The sequence below is a fragment of the Chiloscyllium punctatum genome, chromosome 32 (genome assembly GCF_047496795.1).
Source record: "Chiloscyllium punctatum isolate Juve2018m chromosome 32, sChiPun1.3, whole genome shotgun sequence".
Lineage (NCBI taxonomy): Eukaryota > Metazoa > Chordata > Chondrichthyes > Orectolobiformes > Hemiscylliidae > Chiloscyllium > Chiloscyllium punctatum.
In genome coordinates, this window is record NC_092770.1 from 49,274,623 (window position 1) to 49,297,901 (window position 23,279).

General features: G+C 37.8%; 1 protein-coding gene across 1 annotated transcript in view; it reads left to right on the forward strand.

The window, feature by feature from the left end:
- The window catches only part of atxn10 (ataxin 10), a 215,871-nt gene that overhangs the window by 185,435 nt on the left and 7,157 nt on the right, over nt 1-23,279 (forward strand). The window contains exon 10 of the mRNA XM_072552311.1: nt 1,063-1,126. Within this exon, the coding sequence (XP_072408412.1) occupies nt 1,063-1,126 (64 nt within the window). The remainder of the gene's footprint in view (nt 1-1,062; nt 1,127-23,279) is intronic.

Here is a 23,279-nt window from a genome sequence, read left to right on the forward strand (position 1 = left end):
AGAGGGTAGTAGAGACAGCCTTCTTAGCTGTTTTGTCCACGGGCCTGTCGTGCTCAAATAATACAAATATTGTGTAAGAAATAAGAGTACAATCATGCATTGAGATGGAGGTGAAAGTTTATGGAGGGGGAGTTTGTTTTCACAGACATTAAGGGACAAGTTTGTTTGTGTGCTAGGATGTACATTCCAAATATGACATCAGGTCTGGATCCCAACAAGTTTGCACCCTCTTCCCTGTTTCATCCAGGTGGGTTATCGACAAATGGGGACGCTCATGTAACTATCCATTAAGATATTTAAATGTTTTACATGTAATGAAATGTTATTTCAACCCTCAATTTGAGTTTTGACAGACAGGGCACCTTTTGTTTTGACTTGTGAGCCGTTCAGCTGGGACACTGAGGTGAACTGAATGGCTGGGAAGCCTTTAATCAGTGAAACTTAATAGGACACCATCCATGCCTACTACTTTGAGTGATTGTCCTATGAAAAAGTACGTCATTACAGTTTTCAAATCTTGCAGCAGGACCTCCAGATAGCAGGCTTCCCAAGTTTCTTCTCCTTTCCAATGGCTGTTGCAGTCTCAAAACTTCTTGCCTAGTTGAGCCATTGTAATTCACATTGAGGTTCATTTAATTTGAAATCCTTTCTTTGATGCAACACATCAACCTGTCCATCTTGCTGATTGGTCATGTAATCCAGAAGCAGGTTTCCATAGCAATATTAATGGCCTTGGCAAAACCTGATGAAGCTGTCAGAATTGAGAGAATTTGTCTGAACAGATTGCTTGCTGGCATTAAAGTGGCTATCAATCTCTCTGTGAGAAAGGGTTGAAGTTATTTGAGCCTTAGCAGAGCTGAAGTGGTTGACCAATACCATGGAGAATAGGCCACTTGTCTATCCATATACCCAATGGCGACTTTTCTGACCTTTGAGAAAGGAATGAAAAATAGTTTAAACGTCTGAAATGCTGCTCAGCTTCAACAGCGCAATTGATGTCTGAAAGTACAATTTGAAAAGTAATGCGAGATTTGAGTTTAATCTTTACTTTGTTCTATACAGGTCCGTGAATTAGGTGGTATTCCAATCATTCTGGACAACTGCAGCATTGATGACAACAATCCTTGTATCCTTTTCTGCAATTTATACCCTCGTCTTTTGATGCACTTTAATCACCACAGCTGAGCATGTCCTTCATACTACTTCCCCATAAAAAGTAAGATAAATATTTCATTATTTAAATTTCATGTCTTTGTTGTCTATCAGTTCTCTGGAATGTCAAGAATTGAAACAATAAAATGAACTGTAGTGTTTCACTCTCCCACAAGGTTCCAGATTCAAGTCCCTTTCCAGGGCATGAGCACAAAACGTAATCACACTCCAGTGCAATCATTAAGAGAGTCTTGCATTATTGGAGGCATCATCTTTTGGATAAGATGTTAACCTGAGGCCTCATTGACTTTCTTGGTCAGTGTTAAAGATTCTGTGGCACCATGTCCAAGAAAAATATGGAAGTTATCCTGGTGGCCTGGCCAAAACTTCTGCCTCATTCGACATCATAAAGGCAAAAAATTATCTGCTCTTTATCACAAGGTTGTTTTGCAACTTGCTGTGTGCAAAATAGCTGTCATGTTTCCTATATTTCAATGTGACTATATTTCTAATACCAAGAAACCTATTAACAATTTGTATTTAACATTTCTGGTATGCTTTCACAATATTGAGAAGTGTTATTTTCTGATATGAAAGATTGGTGGCACAGTGGCTCAGTGATTAGCACTGCTGCCTCACAGCGCCAGGGACCCAGGTTCAATTCCTGCCTCGGGTAACTGTCTGAGTTTGCGCATTTTCCCATGTCTGCATGGGTTTCCTCCGTGTGCCCCTGTTTCCTCCCACAGTCCAAAGAAGTATAGGTCAGGTGAATTGGCCAGGCTAAATTGTCCATAATGTTAGGTGCATTATGTAGAGGGAAATACAGGGGAGGGGAATAGGTGTGGGTGGGTTACACTTCGGAGGGTCGGTATGGACCTGTTGGGCTGAAGGGCCCGTTTTCATTCTATAGGGAATCTAATCTGGTATTTTGATTAAAATTGAGATGAAGTAAATATTACTGATTTTTTTTAAACTTCCTCTTTGGGTTACATGGTTACACTGGCTACCTTATGAGATCAGGACCTAGGGTTCATAGGTAGATAAAGTAGATGCTGACATTTGCTTGAAATTTCAAAATGACAGGCAACCTTCTCTTTGTAACTTTTTAAAAACTGACCCATTAAAGATTATTCATGTTGGTGATTCATTATTTTGTTATATTTGAAAGTCCAGTGTTGAACTTATTTTTTCACTTACTTTACATCAAATCCTGAACCAAACAGTGAACTTGTATTGAAATCTCAAGTAGTTGTTTCAAAAACTTGTATTTATTGAAAGCATCTCTGTTCACCAAGAAGTTAGCTTTCTTCATCCTTTGGCTTTCTTCATCCTTCAGCTTCCACAGAAATAAATGATTGTCTGATCATTCAAATAGGAAAATTAGTGAGGGACACAGTGGGTGAGATTTTCAGTTAAGTATTTTGTATTTTTTTTTAGATTAGATTACTTATAGTGTGGAAATAGGCCCTTCGGCCCAACAAGTCCACACCGACCCTCCAGAGAGCAACCCACCCAGACCCATTCCTCTACGTTTACCCCTTCACCTAACACTACGGGCAATTTAGCATTGCCAATTTACCAAACCTGCACATTTTTGGACTGTGGGAGGAAACCGGAGCAAACCCACGCAGACATGGGGAGAATGTACAAACTCCACATAGACAGTTGCCTGAGGCAGGAATTGAACCCGGATCTCTGGTGCTGTGAGACAGCAGTGCTAACCACTGTGCTACCGTGCCGCCCAGTGAGATTCAAGTGTCAAGTGAGATTCATGCCAAGTCTGCCACAGTTTAGAGCAATCTTCCGCTCCATCTCATTAATTATGCAATTGAACCTTGGGGTGCTTCACAGGAATCAGATAGCAGCACAGATGAAAGCACCCCCACAACTACTTGGATCTTCTGCATTCATGTGCTGTCATCATATGCATACCACTTAAGAGCTTCAAACCAAGAAGTGGCCCTGGCAGTGTGGTGCTTATCTGTTGTCACCAAGGACATGGCCCAGAGGAAATGAAAACTCACTCCCTGCTTTGAGGGCTGGGTATTGGTGGACGTAATGATGGAGAGGAGGACAGTTCTTCCTATAGACAGCCACAAGAGGCCTCACCGTGAGACCAACAAAGTCAGAATGTAAATTGTTGCATATCTAAAAAAAAAACAGGATTTGCACAAGATCCTGGCATACCTTTTCAATCTCGAGCAAAGTGGAGACTGGAAGATTTGATCAAATGTTTCCAGGTGTACAAAGCGTCAGTAACCTAGCCTGCTAGTTTAAGAACAATTTTGGAACATCAGACTGAAGAAGAAAAAAATTAATCTCATTCAGAGACTAAAACTGTCTGAATTAAGGTGCTATGAAGCTAGCTACGTATTCTTAAATGTAAATTAGAGTTTAAAAACTTTTGATAAGTAGAAATTGGACAAATTTCAAATACAGTGGGGAAAAAAAATAAAAAGGAATCAAAATTTATGAACTGAATAAAAAGGAATATAAAGCTTTCTTAGCTGAACAACATAACCTTAATGAAGTTCTTAAAGAAGCTAAAGATGATTTTGCTTGGCAAAAAATTGAGCTGGTTACAAAATTGAGAAATGTTAAAACTGAGATTCCTAGAGGAAAAATAAAATGTTAGATTAATGAAGAACGTGGAATTAAAAGTGATCCTGAATTTAAACAGGACAAGAATTCAATTGTCTTCAATCTGATGTTCCAAGGTTGTTCTTAAGCTAGCAGGCTGGGTTACATTTGGTCCAATCTTCCAGTCTCCACATTGCTAGAGATTGAAGAACGATCTAGAATCTTGTGCTAGTCCTGTTTTTTGGAGATATGTGACAATTTACATCCTGACTTTGTTGGTTGAAGAACAACTTAGTATGTTTAACTGAACTTTTAACTCCCCTTCAGTTAAAGAACACTTAGAATGTTTAACCGGTTTATGCTTTTTCAAATACTTGTCCAGTAAAAACCTTAAAGAAAATGAAAACCACATATTTAAAAACTGAAGAGTGCTGTCGAGTCTGTTTTCAAACAATGGAAACCATAATGCCAACTCAATGTCTGACTATAAAATTGTTGAATTCCGAGGGTAAGAAGCAATATATCAGGAGATTTTTCCATAGATTTCAATTTATAATCACCAATATTGAAAAGTAATCAGCAATGTTGTTCTCAAAATTAACCAGACCGAACAAATTACAAACTGGCGGACCCATCACAAATGACTGAACAAAATTCAGTAAAGATTTTTGTTTTATAAACAGTGCAAACTCAAGATAATATCCAGGGCATATCAAACTTTGTCTCCCTTTTAAATGCCTTTGCAGAATGTCATGATTTGGTGATGCCAGTGTTGGACTGGGGTGTACGAAGTTAAAAATCTCACAACACCAGGTTATAGTCCAACAGATTTATTTGGAAGCACTAGCTTTTAGAGGGCTGCTCCTTGATCAGATGGTTGTGGAGTATAAAATCGTAAGACACAGAATTTATTGCAAAAGTTTACAGTGTGATGTAACCTAAATTATATATTGAAAAAGACCTGGATTGTTTGTTAAGTCTCTCATCTTTTAGAATGAACATGTTGGTTTCAGTTCTTTCATATGTAAATCGCAGAACTTTCTTAAAGTTACATTCTCAAGTGAACTTCAACAATAGTTGCCATGTTGGCCCAGGTAATGCATTGAAGGTATGAGGTGCCCTGTGTGCGGCTGTCTGTGCCCAAATGTTCAGACTGATTCTAATCTAAAAAGGAGGTTTACAGAATCTTACATGGATTCATGCAGTTTTTGAGCAAAATAAAATGTAATTCTGCAAGTACAAATTTACCCCACTTTTTTTGTTGTTGGGTGTGTGTGTGCGCGGGAGCATTCGACCTCGGACCTTCAGGTGACCATCCTTCAAGGCAGACTTCAGGATAGGCAACAATGCAAAGTGGCTGAGCCGAGGCTGATAGCCAAGTTTGGTACCCATGGGGCTGGTCTCAAACAGGACCTTGGGTTCATCTCACACTACAGATGACCCCACTGCACCATGCGTGCGCATGCACGCCCTCTCCTACAGACCCATACACTCACTCACAAGCACTCTCTCATACGCTCACAGACACACTCCCACACTCTCACGCATCCTCTCACAGACTTATATCCCTTTACACTCTCCCTCACACACATACACGTGCACACTCTCACAGACACTCTCACACCCCTGCACAATGGGGTGAATTTGTTCAGTCTGAACATTGGCGCACAGACGGCCTTACACAAGGCACCTCACACCTTCAATGCATTATCTGGGCCAACATGGACCTATTGTTAAAGTTCACTTGAGAATGTACTTTTGAGGAAGTTCTGGGATTTACATATGAAAAGACTGAAACCAACATGCCCATTCCACAAGATGAGAGTCTTATCAAAGAATCCATGTTTTTTCCAATGTATAATTTCAGATACATTTTTTGTATCTGTAAATTTATAAATTTTTGCGATTAAAATCTGTGTCCTACGGTCTTATACTCCACAACCAGCTGATGAAGGAGCAGTGCTCCAAAAGCTACTGCTTCCAAATAAACCTGTTGAACTATAATCTGGTGTTGTGTGATTTTTAACTTCGCAGAGTGTAGTCTTTTGTTTGGACAGCTGTGGTCATTCTGAATAGGGGAGATAGTCTATCTGGGGAATCTAATTGGTTTTAAGGATACTTGATACGAACTTTTAAGGGTTTGTATAAATTTTAGAGACCAATTCTAGTTTCCTTGAATATTAAGAAACATTGGTCCACGTAACTGAGCAATCTTCAACCTGGAATTAGTGTCAGTAGGAATGAACTTATGAACGTGTCTGGCCAGATGCTGATTTAGAGCTGCTACAGAAAGGAGAATAGGAAACGCATATTAACAAGAAGTTGTATGTGACCACAAAATGAAATTTTATTTACATAACATAGGTTTAACTGAGCCTCTGATCCTTTTTCTGTCAGCCGTTAAGCAGTACACCATGAATAAAAACTGATACAAGCATTTTATTTAAAACGTCCACTCTTGAGTAGGCTGTGTCATGACTTAAATCCAGTGGGCAACTGAGGTGGTCAAGGACTATATCTTGTGTTAAATTTCAAAACAAAAGTTGCAGAAATTATGCTCAGCCAGATTAATGCAGCAGTACATATAAGCGACACTTCCACAATTTATTGAAAATGGCTGTTATTTTACATCTTCACCTTGGTTTGTTCTGATTTCCAGAACCATCCATAAAATTTGTGCAGGGAAAATCTCAACCCTGTAAATAATGTTCTAGTTGAGAAAAACTTGATTCTCCAGTCTTTGTAGATTGACCATTTTGGATCAAGTCAAGACAGTGAGTATTGCTGCAAATGTAGAATCACAGGTACAGCAATCCCAAAAACATCTTTTTAATGGTCCCACTTTTAAAAGTGACATCATAAGTAAACCAGTTGGCTTTTTTTTACAACAGCAGTGTTTTGCTTTAAAAGGATTTTTCAAGCACCTTCAGTGTAGAAATTGATAGCATGAAAATAATTTTCTTAGTGGTCGAGTTGAGTGAACTGGATTGTAGAACCCTTGTACTTTATTTCCCTTGCTATCAGGAGCCATCAAGAAAGTTGAAAGCTATCTACTCAGGCATTTAGCTTGACCACTGTACTGTTTTACTTGACCCTGTTCAACAAATTATTTGTTTGGACTTCAATATACTTTTCTCTCAATAGTATATTCATTGAATGCTATCATTTTCAGTTGGCAGACACTGTAGAGAATTTGCGACTACCCACATTTGGATCATGCAGTTTCGCTACTTTTATGCAATTGTTGACTAAGGAAGACCTATTAGATAATCAATTCCTGACCTGGTCTCCATCTTTTTTTGAATATAGTTCACATTGCACAAAGTTGCCTCCCTCCCATATTTGTTGGGATTTTTGTTAGATCTGATATTAAACATATTTATCTGTGCATTTCAGTTCCCTTACTGCTTTGTCTCTCCATCATTTTCTGTGGTCAAAAGAATAAATGCATTTGACTAATCATGACATATTTGAAAGTGTGCTCAAAAAAAAGGAAACCAGTGCCATTGATGTGATATGGTAAAGTTCTGCATTTCTATTGTTTGCCTGTGCATGTTTTAGATTGATTGCAGTCATTTACCAGCACTTTCATTGGCAAGGTCTTGCAATTTGAAAATGCCCTTTAAAACATTCTGTCTTGAGAAATACTCTGAGTTTATTGTGAAGTTCTTCATCATTAGATTATCTGCAGGCTTGTCACTTTACTGCTATTGTCTCCATTGTCTGAATTAGGTAGTGCGTTCTAGGAAAGCCTCAGGGATGGGGTTAATGAGAGTGAATTGTTGTGAATCTAAGGGTGAATTAAAGATGCAGGCAGTGCTGACCAAAAGGTAAAACTCTGCACAAGAACATTGGGATTGGGACCTGGGTAAATTCTCACGTTGTCTAATTTATTTTCCAAATGTTCAAATCTAGTATTTTGTGTTAAGGGATATTTTTTGGTCTATAACTGCTCATATCAATATACATATAGCCATTTAAAATATTGAACTTATTTAATTGGATTTGTTGAATGATTTATATTGTATACTTGACTATTTCATAAGTTATCTGTTAAATTATAATTTAATTTATGGCCTTGTGATTAAAACAAACAAAAGTTTCATAAATAATGGCTTTGCAGTACAGTTTATATCAAATCAGGGAGCCAGGACATTATGCGCAAGATGTAAAGAAGGTGGAGTTTATCCATTTATGAGATATCATTGTACTTGAACAGAGTAAGATTCACCATATTCTAGATTTTGTCCATATGGCACAAAAAGATTCAGATCTAATTTTTGTTTGCGGAAAACAATTCTATAATCAACTAAAGTTATATTGTAATGCTGTTAATTATGGTGTACTAGTTAATACTTTCTCTGCTCTTCCCCACCCCCCATCCCCCCCATTTTTATTTATTTTACCATAGAAGTGTTAGGTGATAAAGGCAACAAATGTTGGAAAAACTCAGCTGATCAGGCAGAGTTACTGTTTAAGACCTGTGATTTTTCAGCAGAGTATAGAGTAATATGTGAAATAAGTTGAAGAGTAAGTACGTATTCAGAAACAAAAACTGCTTTGCAAGTAATTAAGACTAACTTTCCAAAATGATTAACAAAAGTTCCTCACTCCTGCTCAAGTATATGCAGTGCTTATACATTCTCAACATGCAAAGCCAGTGCCGTGATACACTCCTATTTGGTTAGAATGGCAACTTTTATTAACACATAAAAGGACGGAAATGTGGCAGATGAACTCCACATTGGCAGTGTTCAACATCTGACAGCAAAAGCTACGTGTGATGTGTACACATTTTATCTTTTAAAAAATTGTGAAGGTTTAGCGTGAATGTGCTGAAAAAGTCAGTTTCTTTTAAGGTAAACTGAAGTGTTTTTTAAAATCACATTGTATTGAGTACTGCATTCAGAATGATTTGAGTTTGTTCAGTAATGTAATTATGAACTTTACAATGGAACTACAGACTCCAAAACACATTAGCTAATGTTTATAGATTACAGGAACTGGAAGTAACCAAACACACATGGCATTAAGGCTTCGCTTTAGGAGATGTGTTTTTGTCCAAAATACCGGAACTGATTTCTTGAAGAGCTGACCGAGGTTGTCTTTACAGAGTGTGAAGTGCCTTTTAAAGGGTAATGAACTGGAACTGAATAGGTTCGTACAGTAATAAATACTTCTGAATAGCGATCTGTGCACAACCAAGGCATCAACGTGATTTACAATTCTGAATGACTTTAAAGTCATAGACTTTAAAAGTATTTTGCAATTGTGCTACTGTCTGCAGCCAATAAACAAACATTAGGGAAGAAAAAGGACTTAACTAATGTCTGATTGCATCTTGAGACACTGAATCAAGGTTTGTTACAGGGATAATTCTAATTCAATTGTTGCAGATTGTGATCTGAATAGAAATCAATGGTTAGAAATTTAGCTGAAGAAAATAATTATTTTACAAATGAACATTGCCAATAGACAATGTCTCAGAAGTTGTGATTAGAATCCTTCAAGTTTTTCTTTGAGGGAAATAAATTTAACTTGAAAATAAGCAAATTCACAGGCCAATGTTATGAAGACTTCATATTTAAATGTTTGCATGGATTTTAGATTGAAAGATTGTGGATACTTGAATTTTTTTTTCAAAGTGGTAATTGAAAAGGCATTGGAACTTTTTTTTTAAGTAGGCATTGCAGATAGTCATGTGGCTTGGGATAACTGTTTGTTTACTGGAGACCGTCTGACTGGGCATATGGGTGCCAGGCGTAAGTTCCTGCTTTGGATATTGTTTGGAGTAGTTGATGATCAACTTGCTGAAAGAATGAAGCTTCCCAGTTTGATCTCCTGTCTCTGGAAAAATTCTGACTGTGAATCCAGTGTGAAACCAGATTGTTCTCTTGAAGAGCAACCAGAAGAATCTTTCCTCGTGAATCTCAGAGACAACTGTCCATGTTTGATTACAGCTGTCCCTAGATATCAGAAACTTGAACATCCATGTCTTATCCTTTTTGTCATCAGTGGCCAAGAATGATTTTTTTTTCATCCCCAAAGTGAAACTCTGGAAAGAGAAATCAATTTTCCCTTTTTCCTGCTCTACATGAGTGTGTGTTTGTGTGAGAATTGTGGGAATATTTACAAGAGTAGGTAGTTATAGGTTTATATTTCAAATTGTGTTAATTACCTTTAGATATTTGCTAATTAAATCTGATTTTTCTCAAGTTATCAATAATTTTATTGTTTGTTAAAGAGCTATGGTGGTAAATCTCTTTTATTTTAAACCTAATATTGATAAAGTATTCATAAGACCATAAGAAACAGGACAGAAATAGGTTGTTTGGTCTCTTGAGTCTGTTTCACCATTGAATAGGATCATGGCTGATCTAATATTTCTCGTGTCCACTTTCCTGCCTTTTGCCCGTAAACCCTTGATTCCCTTACTGATAAAGAATCTATATATCTCAGCCTTAAATATATGCAAGGACTCTCCCCCCATAACTCTCTGTGGTAAGGAGTTCCAAAGGCACTCAACCCTCTGAGAGAAGAAATCTCTCCTTATCTGAATCTTACATTGGCACCTTAATTCTGAGATCTTGCCCTCTGGTCTTAGACTCTCCCCTAATGGGAAACATTCTTTCAGCATTTACCCTACATGCTCCTTAAAAATCCTATATGTTTCAATAAGATCACCTCTCATTCTTCTAAATTTCAATGAGCAGAGTCCCAACCTGTTTAGGCTTTGCGCATAAGGCAATCCCTCCATACCAGGGATCATCCTAGTGAACCTTCTGTGAACTGATTCCAATGAACTAATAAAGGGAACAGTACTCCAGATGTTATCTCACCAACACTTTGTAGAGTTGCAGTAAGACTTCACTACTCATTTATTCCAATCCCCTTGAAAATAAGGGCCAGCATTCCATTAGCTTTCCGGATTATCTAAATGGATATATTGATAACTGGGTAACACATTTAAGTTTGTGTTATGGTCATTGGATTAATAAGGCTAAAGAGACATACAGTGCAATCCTCCAGCCTGTGTCATAATGCTTGTTGTGCATTAGAAGTTAAAGTAATTTCTATTTACATTCATATTATCCTGCAAGATCGTACAAATAGTAAATGTGAAGATTGAAAGCAAGCTTTCAAATTCTGTAGGGAATTCAAAGCAAGCATAGTATTCAGGTCCAACTATCTTCAGAATAAGAGAATAGTTGAATTGGATCAAGACGTAGGAATGGGGAGAGACTGTGGGGAAGTGGCAGAAGAAAAATAGATCTTCAAGGAGAGACAAAAGTAGAGGATAAAGAAAGAAAGATGGACAGAGAAGTTAACTCCAATCAGCCGAGTGATGTTTGGAAGGATGGGGAGCAAGAGAACATATTTCCATCTGCAACTAAGTTAGCCATGAAGTTGTACAGCATTCTGGAGCAGTACTATACTGCATGATGTGATGATGGAAATCTTCCACTTGCACAAGTCCTGACTTCAGCCATTTTCCTGAGTAGGAAAAACAGGAATCATGAAAACTGGATTGTAGTTTGATTAAACACATTTATTCTTAAAAAAAAAAATTTGTTGCTTGGAAATCTCAGCAATAGATCTCCACTCTATTACTCTGTTAGTTTAGCTGGCATTGCAATGTCAGTAATTTACAAACTACCTCTTCTTTTAAGAAGTCCATACTTCATATCAGCATTTGTGGGCGGCACGGTGGCACAGTGGTTAGCACTGCTGCCTCACAGCGCCAGAGACCCGGGTTCAATTCCCGCCTCAGGCGACTAACTGTGTGGAGTTTGCACGTTCTCCCCGTGTCTGCGTGGGTTTCCTCCGGGCGCTCCGGTTTCCTCCCACAGTCCAAAGATGTGCAGGTCAGGTGAATTGGCCATGCTAAAATTGCCCGTAGTGTTAGGTAAGGGGTAGATGTAGGGGTATGGGTGGGTTGCGCTTCAGCGGGGCGGTATGGACTTGTTGGGCTGAAGGGCCTGTTTCCACACTGTAAGTAATCTAATCTAATCTAATCTTTTGCTCTTTTCCTCATAAAGTTGTTATGGCTCAAGTTGCAGAATTAAGTTGATTGTTAAAATTAGCTTACAGTCTCACATCTAAAGTTTATGCTGTTTCTGTCGTTCCTCTCATGAACTTGGTAGTCTATCTCCCCTTTTGAATCTATAACCTGTAGCTTTCCATTCTGGCCTATGAGGATTTATTAATACATTTTTACCTAATTACAGGATAACTAGCAGTTAACAGATAGCATTTATACTAAGCCAGATCCATCTGTCTGTTTTTGAATTTATGATAGGCATACTCCTTTCCCATCAGACCTGACATATGCAGTAATACTTCCACTTTGTCTTGTGAATATTATAAGCTAAAATGTGCACAGTTTGGTAACCAGCACATCCATTCAGATTTATATAGTATAAAATTGTATTAGTAGGTTTTTAATTGTGCATGTGACATAAGTGAAACAGCATGGCTACAATGAATATGAACAGCAAGAATCTCATTCACATCTCTTTACAGATGTTGCCGTACGTGCTGAGTTTCTCCAGGACTTCCTTCTTTTATTTAAAATTTCATTCAGCCTTTAAATGACCCATCAGGCCATTGTAATAAATTGGAACATTAATCAAAACAATACATTTATACCCCCATGATGCCTTTCACACAATTAAAACAGTACATAATCTATACATAGGCCACCGAAACAATCTGTCTGTACATAGTCTATAACACTCTAATAAACACATGTTCATGTGTTTGTCTAAATATCTCATAAACGGCATTATCATGTCTATTTTTATCACTACTCTGGCTGCGTATTCTAGGCTTCTGTCAACCTCTGTGTAAAAGAAATGTCTCACACACCTCCTTTAAACTTTCCCCCTCTCAACTTAAACCTATGTCCTCTAGTATTTCATGCTTCCACCCTCAGAGTATCCATGACTCATAATTTTATACAGAGACACCTTGGAGTGCAGATTCATAATTCCTTGAAAGTGGGTTCATGGGTGGTCAGAGCAGTGAAGAAGTCAATTGGTACACTTGCCTTTATTGATCAGTGCATTGAGTATAGGAGTTGGGAGGTCATATTGCAGCTGTACAGGACATTGGTGAGAATATTACATTCAATTCTGGTCTCCCTGCTATAGGGAAGTTGTTGATAAACTTACCAAAGGGGGAGAGGCTGAATAGGCTGAGACTGTTTTCCCTGGAGCTTTAGAAGCTGAGGGGTGACTTATAGAGGTTTATAAATTCATGAGGTGTATGTATAGGGTAAAAAGGCAAGATCTTTTCCTCAGGATAGGTGAGTCCAAAGGTTTGAGGGCATAGGTTTAAAATGAGAGGGAAAGATTTAAAAGGGGCCTAAGGGGCAATCTTTTCGTGCAGAGGGTGGTGTGTGTATGGAATGTACTGCCAGAGGAAGTGGTGAAGACTGATACAATTACAACATTTAAAAAGATCTGGATGTGTATATGAATAGTACGGGTTTAAAGGGATGGGGGCCACATGCTGGCAAATGTGACGAGATTAATGTAAAATATTTGGTGAGCATGGATGAATTGGACCAATGGTTTGTTTCCATGCTGTACGTCTCTATGACTCAATATACTTCTATTAGGTCACCCTTCTGCCTCCGGCACTCCAGCAAAAACAATCCAAGTTTGTCCAACCTCTCCTTTTAGTTAATACACTCCAATCTAGGCAACATCCTGGTAAATCTCCTTTATACCCTCTCCAAAGCCTCCATATCCTTCGTATTATGTGGCAACCAGAATGGCACAAATACTCAATGTGGCTTAACTAAATTTTTATACAACCGTAACATGACTTTCCAACTTTTATACTCAATACCCCAACCGACGAAGGAAAGGAAGCCGCACACTATCTTTACCACCTTACCCACTTGTGTTACCATTTTCAGGGAGCTGTAAATTTGTACCCCAAGATCTCTGTGTGTATATTTGCTCCTAATGGTTTTGCCATTTATTGTATATTTTTCTCTTGCATTTGATCTTCCAAAATGCATCACTCATTCTTGTCCAGATTAAACTCCATCTACCATTTCTCTGCCCAACTTTCCAACTGATGTATGTCCTGGCAGCATCCTAACTTTCCACAACTCTACCAATTTTCCTGCCTGCAGACTTTCTAATTAGACCACCTACATTTTCACCAAAACATGTATGTATATATTACAATCATCAGAGGTCCCAGCACTGATCCCTGTGGAACACCACTGATTACAGACTTCCAGTCAGAAAAACAATCCTCCACAACTACCTTCTCTGTTCTATGACTGAGTTGAAAAATGTGGTGCTGGAAAAACACAGCAGGCCTGAACACAAGATTCCTGAAGAAGGGCTTATGCCCGAAACGTCGATTCTCCTGCTCCTCGGATGCTGCCTGGCCTGCTGTGTTTTCCAGCACCACATTTTTCAACTCTGGTCTCCAGCATCTGCAGTCCTCACTTTCTCCTGTTCTATGACTGAGCCAAGTTTGTGTCCAACTCACCGTGGATCACATCTGGACCACCTAACAGGAGGGCCCCTCTCAAATGCTTTATTGAAGTCCATTTAGACAATATCCACTGCCTGACCCACGTCAATTATCTTCCTCACTTCCTTAAAAAAATTCAATCAAATTTGAGAGACATGATCTCCCCTGCACAAAGCCATGCTGACTATCCCAAACAAGTCCATTCTTTTCCAAGTATGAGTAAATCCTGTCCCAAAGAATCTCTAATATTAGATTAGATTACTTACAGTGTGGAAACAGGCCCTTCGGCCCACACCGACCCGCCGAAGCGTACCCACCCAGACCCATTCCCCTACATTTACCCCTTCACCTAACACTACGGGCAATTTAGCATGACCAATTCACCTAACCTGCACATTTTTGGATTGTCGGAGGAAACCCACGCAGACACTGGGAGAACGTGCAAACTCCACACAGAGTCACCTGAGACGGGAATTGAACCCGGGTCTCTGGCGCTGTGAGGCAGCAGTGCTAACCACTGTGCCACCGTGCCGCCCAAATATCTTGGATTATTCCTGTTGCTCCTCTTAAAAAAAGGAATACTGGCTATTTTCTAGTCTTCTAAGACCTCACTTGTGGCTGAAGATTTCTATCAAGGCCCCAGCAACCCCTGCCCTTGCCTCCCTCAGTTTCTTGAGATTGATGCCATCGGGCCCTGGAGACTTTCCTACCTTAGTATTTTTCAAGACAACCAACACCACCTCTTTCTTAATAATGTCATGCCCTAGAGTATCAACATGCTTCTCCCTAATCTTACCCTCATTCATGTCTTTCTCCTCCGTGAATGCCAATGCAAAGTGCTCATTAAGGACCTTACTCACTTTCTTTGGCTCCTTCCCTCCTTTGTCCTGTGCTTTCGTAGCTACCCTCTTGCTCCTAATATGTGTATAAAATGCTTTGGGATTTTTCTTGCCAATGATTCCTTTTAGCCCTCCTAATTCCTTATTTAAGTTTGTTCCTGTTTCCTTTATATTCTTCAAGGGCCTTGTCTGATTTTGGTTTCCTAAACCTTACATATGCTTTCTTTTTATTTTTGACTAACCTTTCAATATCTCCCATGATCCAAGATTCCCAAATCTTGCCATTCTTATCTTTCATCCTCACAGAAACAATCTGGCCTTTACAAGACTCCCACATGTCAGATGTGGATTTACCCTCAAATAGCCACCCCAATCTAGTTTCTCCAGTTCTTGCTTAATACTGTTGCAGTTAGCCTTTCCCCAGTTGAGCATTTTGATACAGGACCAATGTTATCCTTATCCATAATTATTCTAAAACATATGGAATTATGATCACTATTCCCAAAATGCTCCCACATTGAAATTTCAATCATCTGTCCAGACTCATTATCCAATATAAGGTCTAGTACAGCCTCTTGGTTGAGAGTGTGTTGTTGGAAATGCATAGCAGGTCAGGCAGCATCCGAGGAGCAGGAGAATCGAAGTTTCGGGCCAGAGCCCTTCATCAGGAACAGCCTCTTGCCTAGTACAGCCTCTTCCCTAGTTGGACTATCTAGATATTGTTTCCAGAAACTCTCCTGGATGCACCTAATAAATTCTGCCCCATCTAAGCCACTGGTACTCAGAAGTCCCAGTCAATATTGCGGAAGTGAAAATCACCCACTTCAATGTTATTTTGACATCGTTCCATGATCTGCCTACATATCTGTTCCTCTATCTCCCTCCGGCTATTTGGAAGCTTGTAGTATAATCCCATCATACGATTGCACCATTCTTATTTCTGAGTTATACCCAAAGGATGAAACTCCCAAGATGTTCTCTCTTAGTGTGGCTATGACATGCATCAGTAATGCACCTCCTCCACCATTTTTACACCCTCTCTATTATGCATGAAACAGCTAAACCCTGGCATGTTGAGCTGCCAATTTCGCCCTTTGCTCAACCAAGTTTCTGTAATGGCTACAACATCATAGTTCCTGTACTAATCCAGTGTCTAAACATATTTATCTTGCCTGTTATATCCTTTGCATTAAAATAAATACACATCAAGACTATCAGTCCACTGTATTCATTAATGTGTGCCTGCCTGTTCTTCCTAATAAATTAACTTGACATAACCTCTACCTTCTCCCTATTCACCTACAAGGTGACCTACTGTTCTGGTTACCACTCTGCCACACTAATTTAAACCCTGTTGAATATCACTCAAAATATGTATCAGCTAATATTATAAATAAAGGATTAACATAAATAACCTTGATCTGGTAGACCAGCATCCAAATCTAGAACCCCAGTGTTGCATTCTAACCTTTGTTACGACGAGGTTGGTGAGGTGTCATGCAAAGGTTGGTAAGCAGATTGGGGTTCCTGGGATGTAAGGATTAGTTAATAGATAGGTAGTAGTAGGAATGTAGTGGTTCTTTCAGGTAGCAGGGTAGAACCGGTGGAGTGCCACAAAGATTAACACTTGACCTCAGCTTTTTACAATTTATGACTTTGATAAAGGAACTAAGTGTAATGTATCCGAATTGGCTCATGATACTGAAATTACACTGTAATCAAGACACAAAGAGACTGCAAATGAATATAGTCCAGTTAGGTGATTGGGCAAGAGGAAGTACTAGGATATTGTGGGGAAAAATATTTTCATAGAAAGAATGTAAAAGTAGATTTATTTTAAAGAGACAAGCAAATGTTGGCAGTCTGAGGGATTTGTGCATGAATTGCAAAGTTACCATGTAAATTGTATTTTTATATTCTTTCCTCAGATTTAGGCATGAGGATAGCAAGTATGATATTTGTGGCCCATTTTTAATTACATTTGAGACGGTGCTAGTGAGCCACCTTCATGAACTGCTTCAGTCTATCTAATGCAGGTACACTTGCAGCGCAGTTAGGAAAGCAATTTCATGATTTTTATCCACTATCAATGGTACGTGGTTTGTAGGACAACGAGGAAGTGTTCCCATGTGTTTCCTAGCCTTGTCCTTCTCAAATGAGGTTGTGTTTTAAGAGTTGTTAAGGAATGAAAATTAGCTAAAGCAAATTATATGTTAGCTTTTGTCACAAGGAAAATGGAGTACACGTGTTAGGAAGCTTTGCAATTATATAGGGCTTTAGTGACATCATACGTTTTTGTATCTCCTTAGCAAAGGATGGATATAATTTTCTTACAGAATGTGACCAAAATTCACAAGATTGATTGCTGGGATAATAAGGATTCTATGAATAGATATTGAGTAGAATGGCTTAGATTCTTTGGAGTTTGGAAAAATGTGAGGTAGTCTCATTGAAATGTATTAAATTCTCAGAAGGCTTGTTGGGTAATATAATCAGAGACTATTTTAGAGAGTCTATAACTAGGGTCATATTCTCAGGACAAGGGATTGGCCATTTTGGACTGAGGTGACGGTAAAGCAGAGTAAGATTTGGGAGTCAGAAATAGTTAAAATCAAGAGCCAAGTACATGTCTTTAAAAGAGATTACTTAAATTAAGTGGGAGATTTACTAAAACTATGATTAGGGAAGGCTGTTTAGCAAAACTTGAGTTCAAATTGAAACATTTTTAAAACAATAATGCTGGACATGCAAGATAAATACATTCTGAAAGCTGACAAAGCAAAAAAGAACCTAACTGGATTAAGGGATAAAAATAGGAAAAACAACTTTGACAATATTGCAGGAAAAAAACAGAAAAGAATGAATACAAGAAAATGAAGAAATATATTAAAAGGGTCGTCAGAGGGTGAAAAGAAACTTCTAAAATGTCATAGCTTATACTAATCATAAGATTGAAAAGTTATTTAATCAGGGTAGCAATGAAGAGTTAAAAGCTAGTGAAGAGGTGAGTGTTTTAAAAAAACATGAAAACATTACATATCCTGGACCCTGTGTGAACAATAATGATCAGTTTTGCAATAAATTGTAAACTGCTTCTCATTGTACTTTTTCAAGTGATGAATCAGCCTTGTAATATTAATAACAACAATATTGCATGTTGTTGAAACAAAACTTGAAACTCTTACCATTTTGAATATGAAAGGATTCAAAGAAAAAATAGTTTGTGTTCCTTTGTGTTGCAAGACTTTCTAGCTGGAGTAAATGTTGAGAATTTAGTTTAATGTAACTGCTACCTTCCCTGTTCAATTCTAACTGATCAGTTCTCTTTAAGTTATATGTGCTCAATTCATACAAACTTCAGTGCTATCGGAGTGAGCTGATTCATTTACTGCTTCTTGATCATCTCTTACATTTTGACAAGCAGTGAAAATCAAATATCATTTAACTGTCCATAAGCAGAATACGTTTATTTCTGTCCAAAGCTGAAACAACAGCTTCCACCTTTCTTTGTTTATTTTTTTCCACTGTTCCTTCATCAATTGATCTATTTGCACATTGCCCACTCTGACCTTAAAGTGAATTCTCAAATCATCTCTATTGCAAAAGCTGGCAGCAAGAAATTCAATATCTTCTTTCATGCCAAATAATTCATTTTCTGTCAATTTGCTTTAAAGCAGAAATATTTTCATGATTTGAATGTTCCTCCTAGTCTGAGGATGTTCTTCTGTACAAAAAAAAAACTATGTTTCCTGATAGGTCATCCTTCTCATATTCCAGACTTTATTTTATATTTTTTTGCTTGTTCCTTGAAAACTCCAGATACGTCACAATACTTAATTCCTACATCCACAATGTATTGCAATCAAGGCATATTGCAGTCTTCTAATAACTTTGTTTACTAGATCCTCGAACCTGAGGAACTCTGTTTCCTCTTTTTACCTCTTGAGTAGAGTCTTAACATCCTACAGGGAAATAAAATTTAAACCATTCTTTTACCGTTTTCAAGTGATTTGATCTCCACCTCCTCAGTGTCACTGTAATGGGATATCTCCGTCATTAATTCCTCCACCCAGAGCTAAGTTCCAGTTTTATTTGCTTGTTCATAAAGATTTTAAGTGTTTTTAATATATTCTGTTCAAATTAATGAAGGGACAATTGTGGGCAGCAAATGCAGTTTTCTGACATGAACTTGGGTGTGACCGAAACATATGACCATTAAGCAAAATTATCTCCTAAAGCATTAGAGGTGATAATTTGAATTTGTTAATCCTTATGTGTCCTAGATGCTGTTAGGATTCCAAGATAGCATTTGAGGCACATATACAAATACAGCAGGCAGTGTATTCGTTCAGGCCTTCACATGTGTGCACTAAATATCTGCAAGAAGTATACAAAAATGACATATCATGAAGTCAGCTAACCTGCAATACTGAATTGTTAGCAGGAGTGCTAATTCACGGTTCAATGTTGCAGCTGGTGTCCTTTCTTAACCTTACACAGCTGAATGTGTAAAGAGTACATTTTCAAACTAAATGTGATTTGCAGCACAGAGGATGCTAAATTCTGTATCACTGGATAATAATAAACTTGGGCTTAAAAGTTCAGATTTATTGCAACTGCAATATCCTTCATCCTCAATAAGTTTCTTCTAATCTAAAACTCTGGTGTACCCAGTCTTGTCCTATATTGTATATGTACTTGTTCCCCAATGCTGTACCTTAGATCCGTGCACTAGAACTCCCTCTTTAAGCCTTTTTCTTCCTTTTTAAAGATTTTATTCAGAAATCGTTTCTTTGGCCAAGCTTTTAGTTGCCCATCCTATTATTTTGTCTTTTGGCCTATTTTATGTCTCTATTAAGTATCATGGAACATTTTCTTTGGCAAAAGACTCTAAATGGAGTTTGGTATCCTTCATCCATGAAGGGAGAATGTAGTTCTGACTTTACAGATGACAGTAACCCAGATATAGTTTGTAACTTCTGGAAAATCCTCACAAACATTCAATTTGGACTTTTGTGATTGGTTCCTGGAAGTGGGTTTCACAAATTCCATCCTCCAACCTCTTTCTCCCCACAACCACCCACCCCACCCACCCACCCCACCCATACCCATTCTCTTGCTGTTAGCAAAGCTTCTCTGTTTTAAAAACACATTCATGATTGTTTGTATCTAAATAAAGCTTAAGGAAATTTTGCTTTAGTTTTTGTTCAAATAGTTTTGAAATGGAATTAAACAATAAATACTATTAATGCTATTGATGTATTCTCAGATGTTGTGCGTACCAAGTGCAAATCGAAGCACAGGCTTTTGAAATAGGATGAGGTATTTAAATATAGACATTAATGAAGGTAAATAAATGCATGAAAGATAATTAAGCGATAAATGTAATCATGTTGTCATAAAAATGTATAACACTATGAATATTTAGATTAATGCTTTATTTTGGAAATTGGGAATTGCATTTGTGCGGTGAATAGTATATTATAAAGCATTTAGAGAGATTCATTGTTCATCAGCAAATTGTCAGTAAAATGTGACCATGTTTACTGTGATATTTTCTCATTGAAACTCTATCTGAAGACAGCTATAATGTTAATATAAAAAAGTCAATATGATCATATAAAATGTACGGTTGTAGACTTGAGCTGTGTGCTATACAAGCAACAGAAATAAACTAAATCAGTCACTTGACACTGTTCACCAAGCCTGTTGATACCTGTAACTGCACATGTTGCAAGGGAATTCTGGCCTGTTATACATACCTCTTGAAAAATGGTTCAACATTTGTCATATTCTGATCATTACTTTTTGGATCTGCATAATGCTAATCCACAAGTTGTGCTTGTGAAATTGTATGATGGCAAATTTTTTCAGTCCTATTTCAATCATTGGAACATGTGTTTTTCAGTTTATGTGCTCTTCAGGACTACCGTTTCAATCGTGGTTTATTGATTAATCTTTTGGGTCCAACAAATGTTTTTGTGAGAGTGTAACTTTTCTAGATGGAGAGACACCAAAATTATTATTACAAGGGGTGATGATAAATCAGATTATATTGTATTATGGAGAAACTCAATCAGCAGGTCTGGCAGCAGCAGACATTCTGAAGAAAAGACTTGAAATATTGATTCTTTCTTTATCTCTTTTCAGATGCTGCAAGACCTGCTGGGTTTCTTCAGAGTTTTGTTTTTGAGTTCCAGCATCCGCAGTATTTTATTTTTACTGTATTATGGGTTAATCATTTAATTGTAGCTATGGTCTTGTCAGGTTAAATTCAGTGCACAAATAATACATATTTCTTCCTAGTTGTTTGCTTCACTGTCTGTTACGCACTGTTGGACCCTATGGTTTACCACCTTAACACAATGCAAGCAGAAAAATGCCTGTTTTTGTGGTTTACTAGATTATTCAGTTCACGTGATATTGTTACGTTCTTATCTTTTCAGGCTAGTGGAGTGCATTATTACAGTATATTCAACTGTGTACAGTTTCTATTCTCAGTTGGACATATGATGATCATGTAATCCAAAAAGAACAATCATGAGCTCTCAGGTTAGATCTTGCAAGGTATAGGTTCAGTTCAGACCTGTATTTTTGCCCTCAAAAATATGGATTCAGGTACACAAAGAATTTTGGCATCTTATTTCTTTCTCCCACTCTGATTTAATTGTGTGAACTGTTAGATTGAAGTACAGTAGCCACACGATTTTGCTTAATGTGTGTGATTACTCTTTTATTATTGTTTCCAAAAGCTAGTGATTTTGAGATAATATAAACTAGGCTAACAAACAAAATGATTATTTCGATCATTTATAATGTGATAGGTATTCTGAGTCAGTCAGGAGAGTAGTTAATAAGTACCTAATAAAAATCTTCAATTGCCTTTTAAAAACAGCACATCTTTGCTGTCACTAATGATGTAAATATTTGAATAAGTTCCACAATTGAAGGTTGAATCCATATAATCTCTTAAATACATGTGAAACTTTTGAATTCTTTTGACACCAATTTTAAGAGTCTTGAATATGTGAAATTGTAAATGCAGGATGAGCCTTTTGTTCCATGGATGGAAGGGTGTCAAACATGAAAAACATTGGGTAGAGCAAGATTTATTCAGCACGTTAAGGCATTGCCCTTCCAACATGTGCCACAGTATTGACAAGTTTTTTCCTCATACTATCCTGATAATAGATTTATCACTAATATTTATCACAAACTTAAGTCAAAACATCTTCTATTTTTATTTTTATTTTATTTTGCACTCATTTTGACTAAATACTTGCCTCACTAGTTGTCATTGAACTAACATCAGAATGATTCACGTATAAGAGAAGATTGGGCAAAAATGCAGATTTGCCAGCATTACCCAGGTTCCAAGAGAAAATAGTTAAAGTTGATACATTGATTGACCTGTAAGCCACTAGAGTGGGGTTGTTTCTCTGAAATATAGATGATAAATGCATTTTCTTGTTTCTAATCCTGCATCGCCTTCATTGTCGTACTGTTCCCTAATGATAATAGTATCGAACACCTTTCCTTTCCGGCCCTATTCAGCAAGTTGAAGTTGTATACTCAGGGAATTTGTTCTAGAATATTGACAGAACTTGGTAGTAGCTGAAAATGTGTTACTGGAAAAGCGCAACAGGTCAGGCAGCATCCAAGGAGCAGGAGAATCGACATTTCGGGCATCAGCCCTTCTTCAGGAATGAGGAAAGTGTGCCAAGCGGGCTAAGATAAAAGGTAGGGAGGAGGGACTTGGGGGAGGGGCGTTGGAAATGCAATAGGTGGAAGGAGGTTAAAGTGAGGGTGATAGGCCGGAGAGGGGGTGGGCGCAGAGAGGTCAGGAAGAAGATTGCAGGTTAGGAAGGTGGTGCTGAGTTCGAGGGTTGGGACTGAGACAAGGTGGGGGGAGGGGAAATGAGGGAACAAGGTGGGGGGAGGGGAAATGAGAACTTGATAGTAAGTTAGTAAACCCTGCTCTAATGAATGCTTAAATAATTTACTTAACAGTACTAATATTATTATTCATCATGTAAACAATAGAATTCTATTACACCAGTACATTTTCTGGAATAAACATGTTAATTCCCCAACAATACAAACTGACTCTAATCTTCCATATAAATATTTCTCTGCTGCCTTATTATGTATCATCTGTATTCATGCCCTTTGAAAATTTGAAGTTTTCACATAAATGGTTCTAAGACC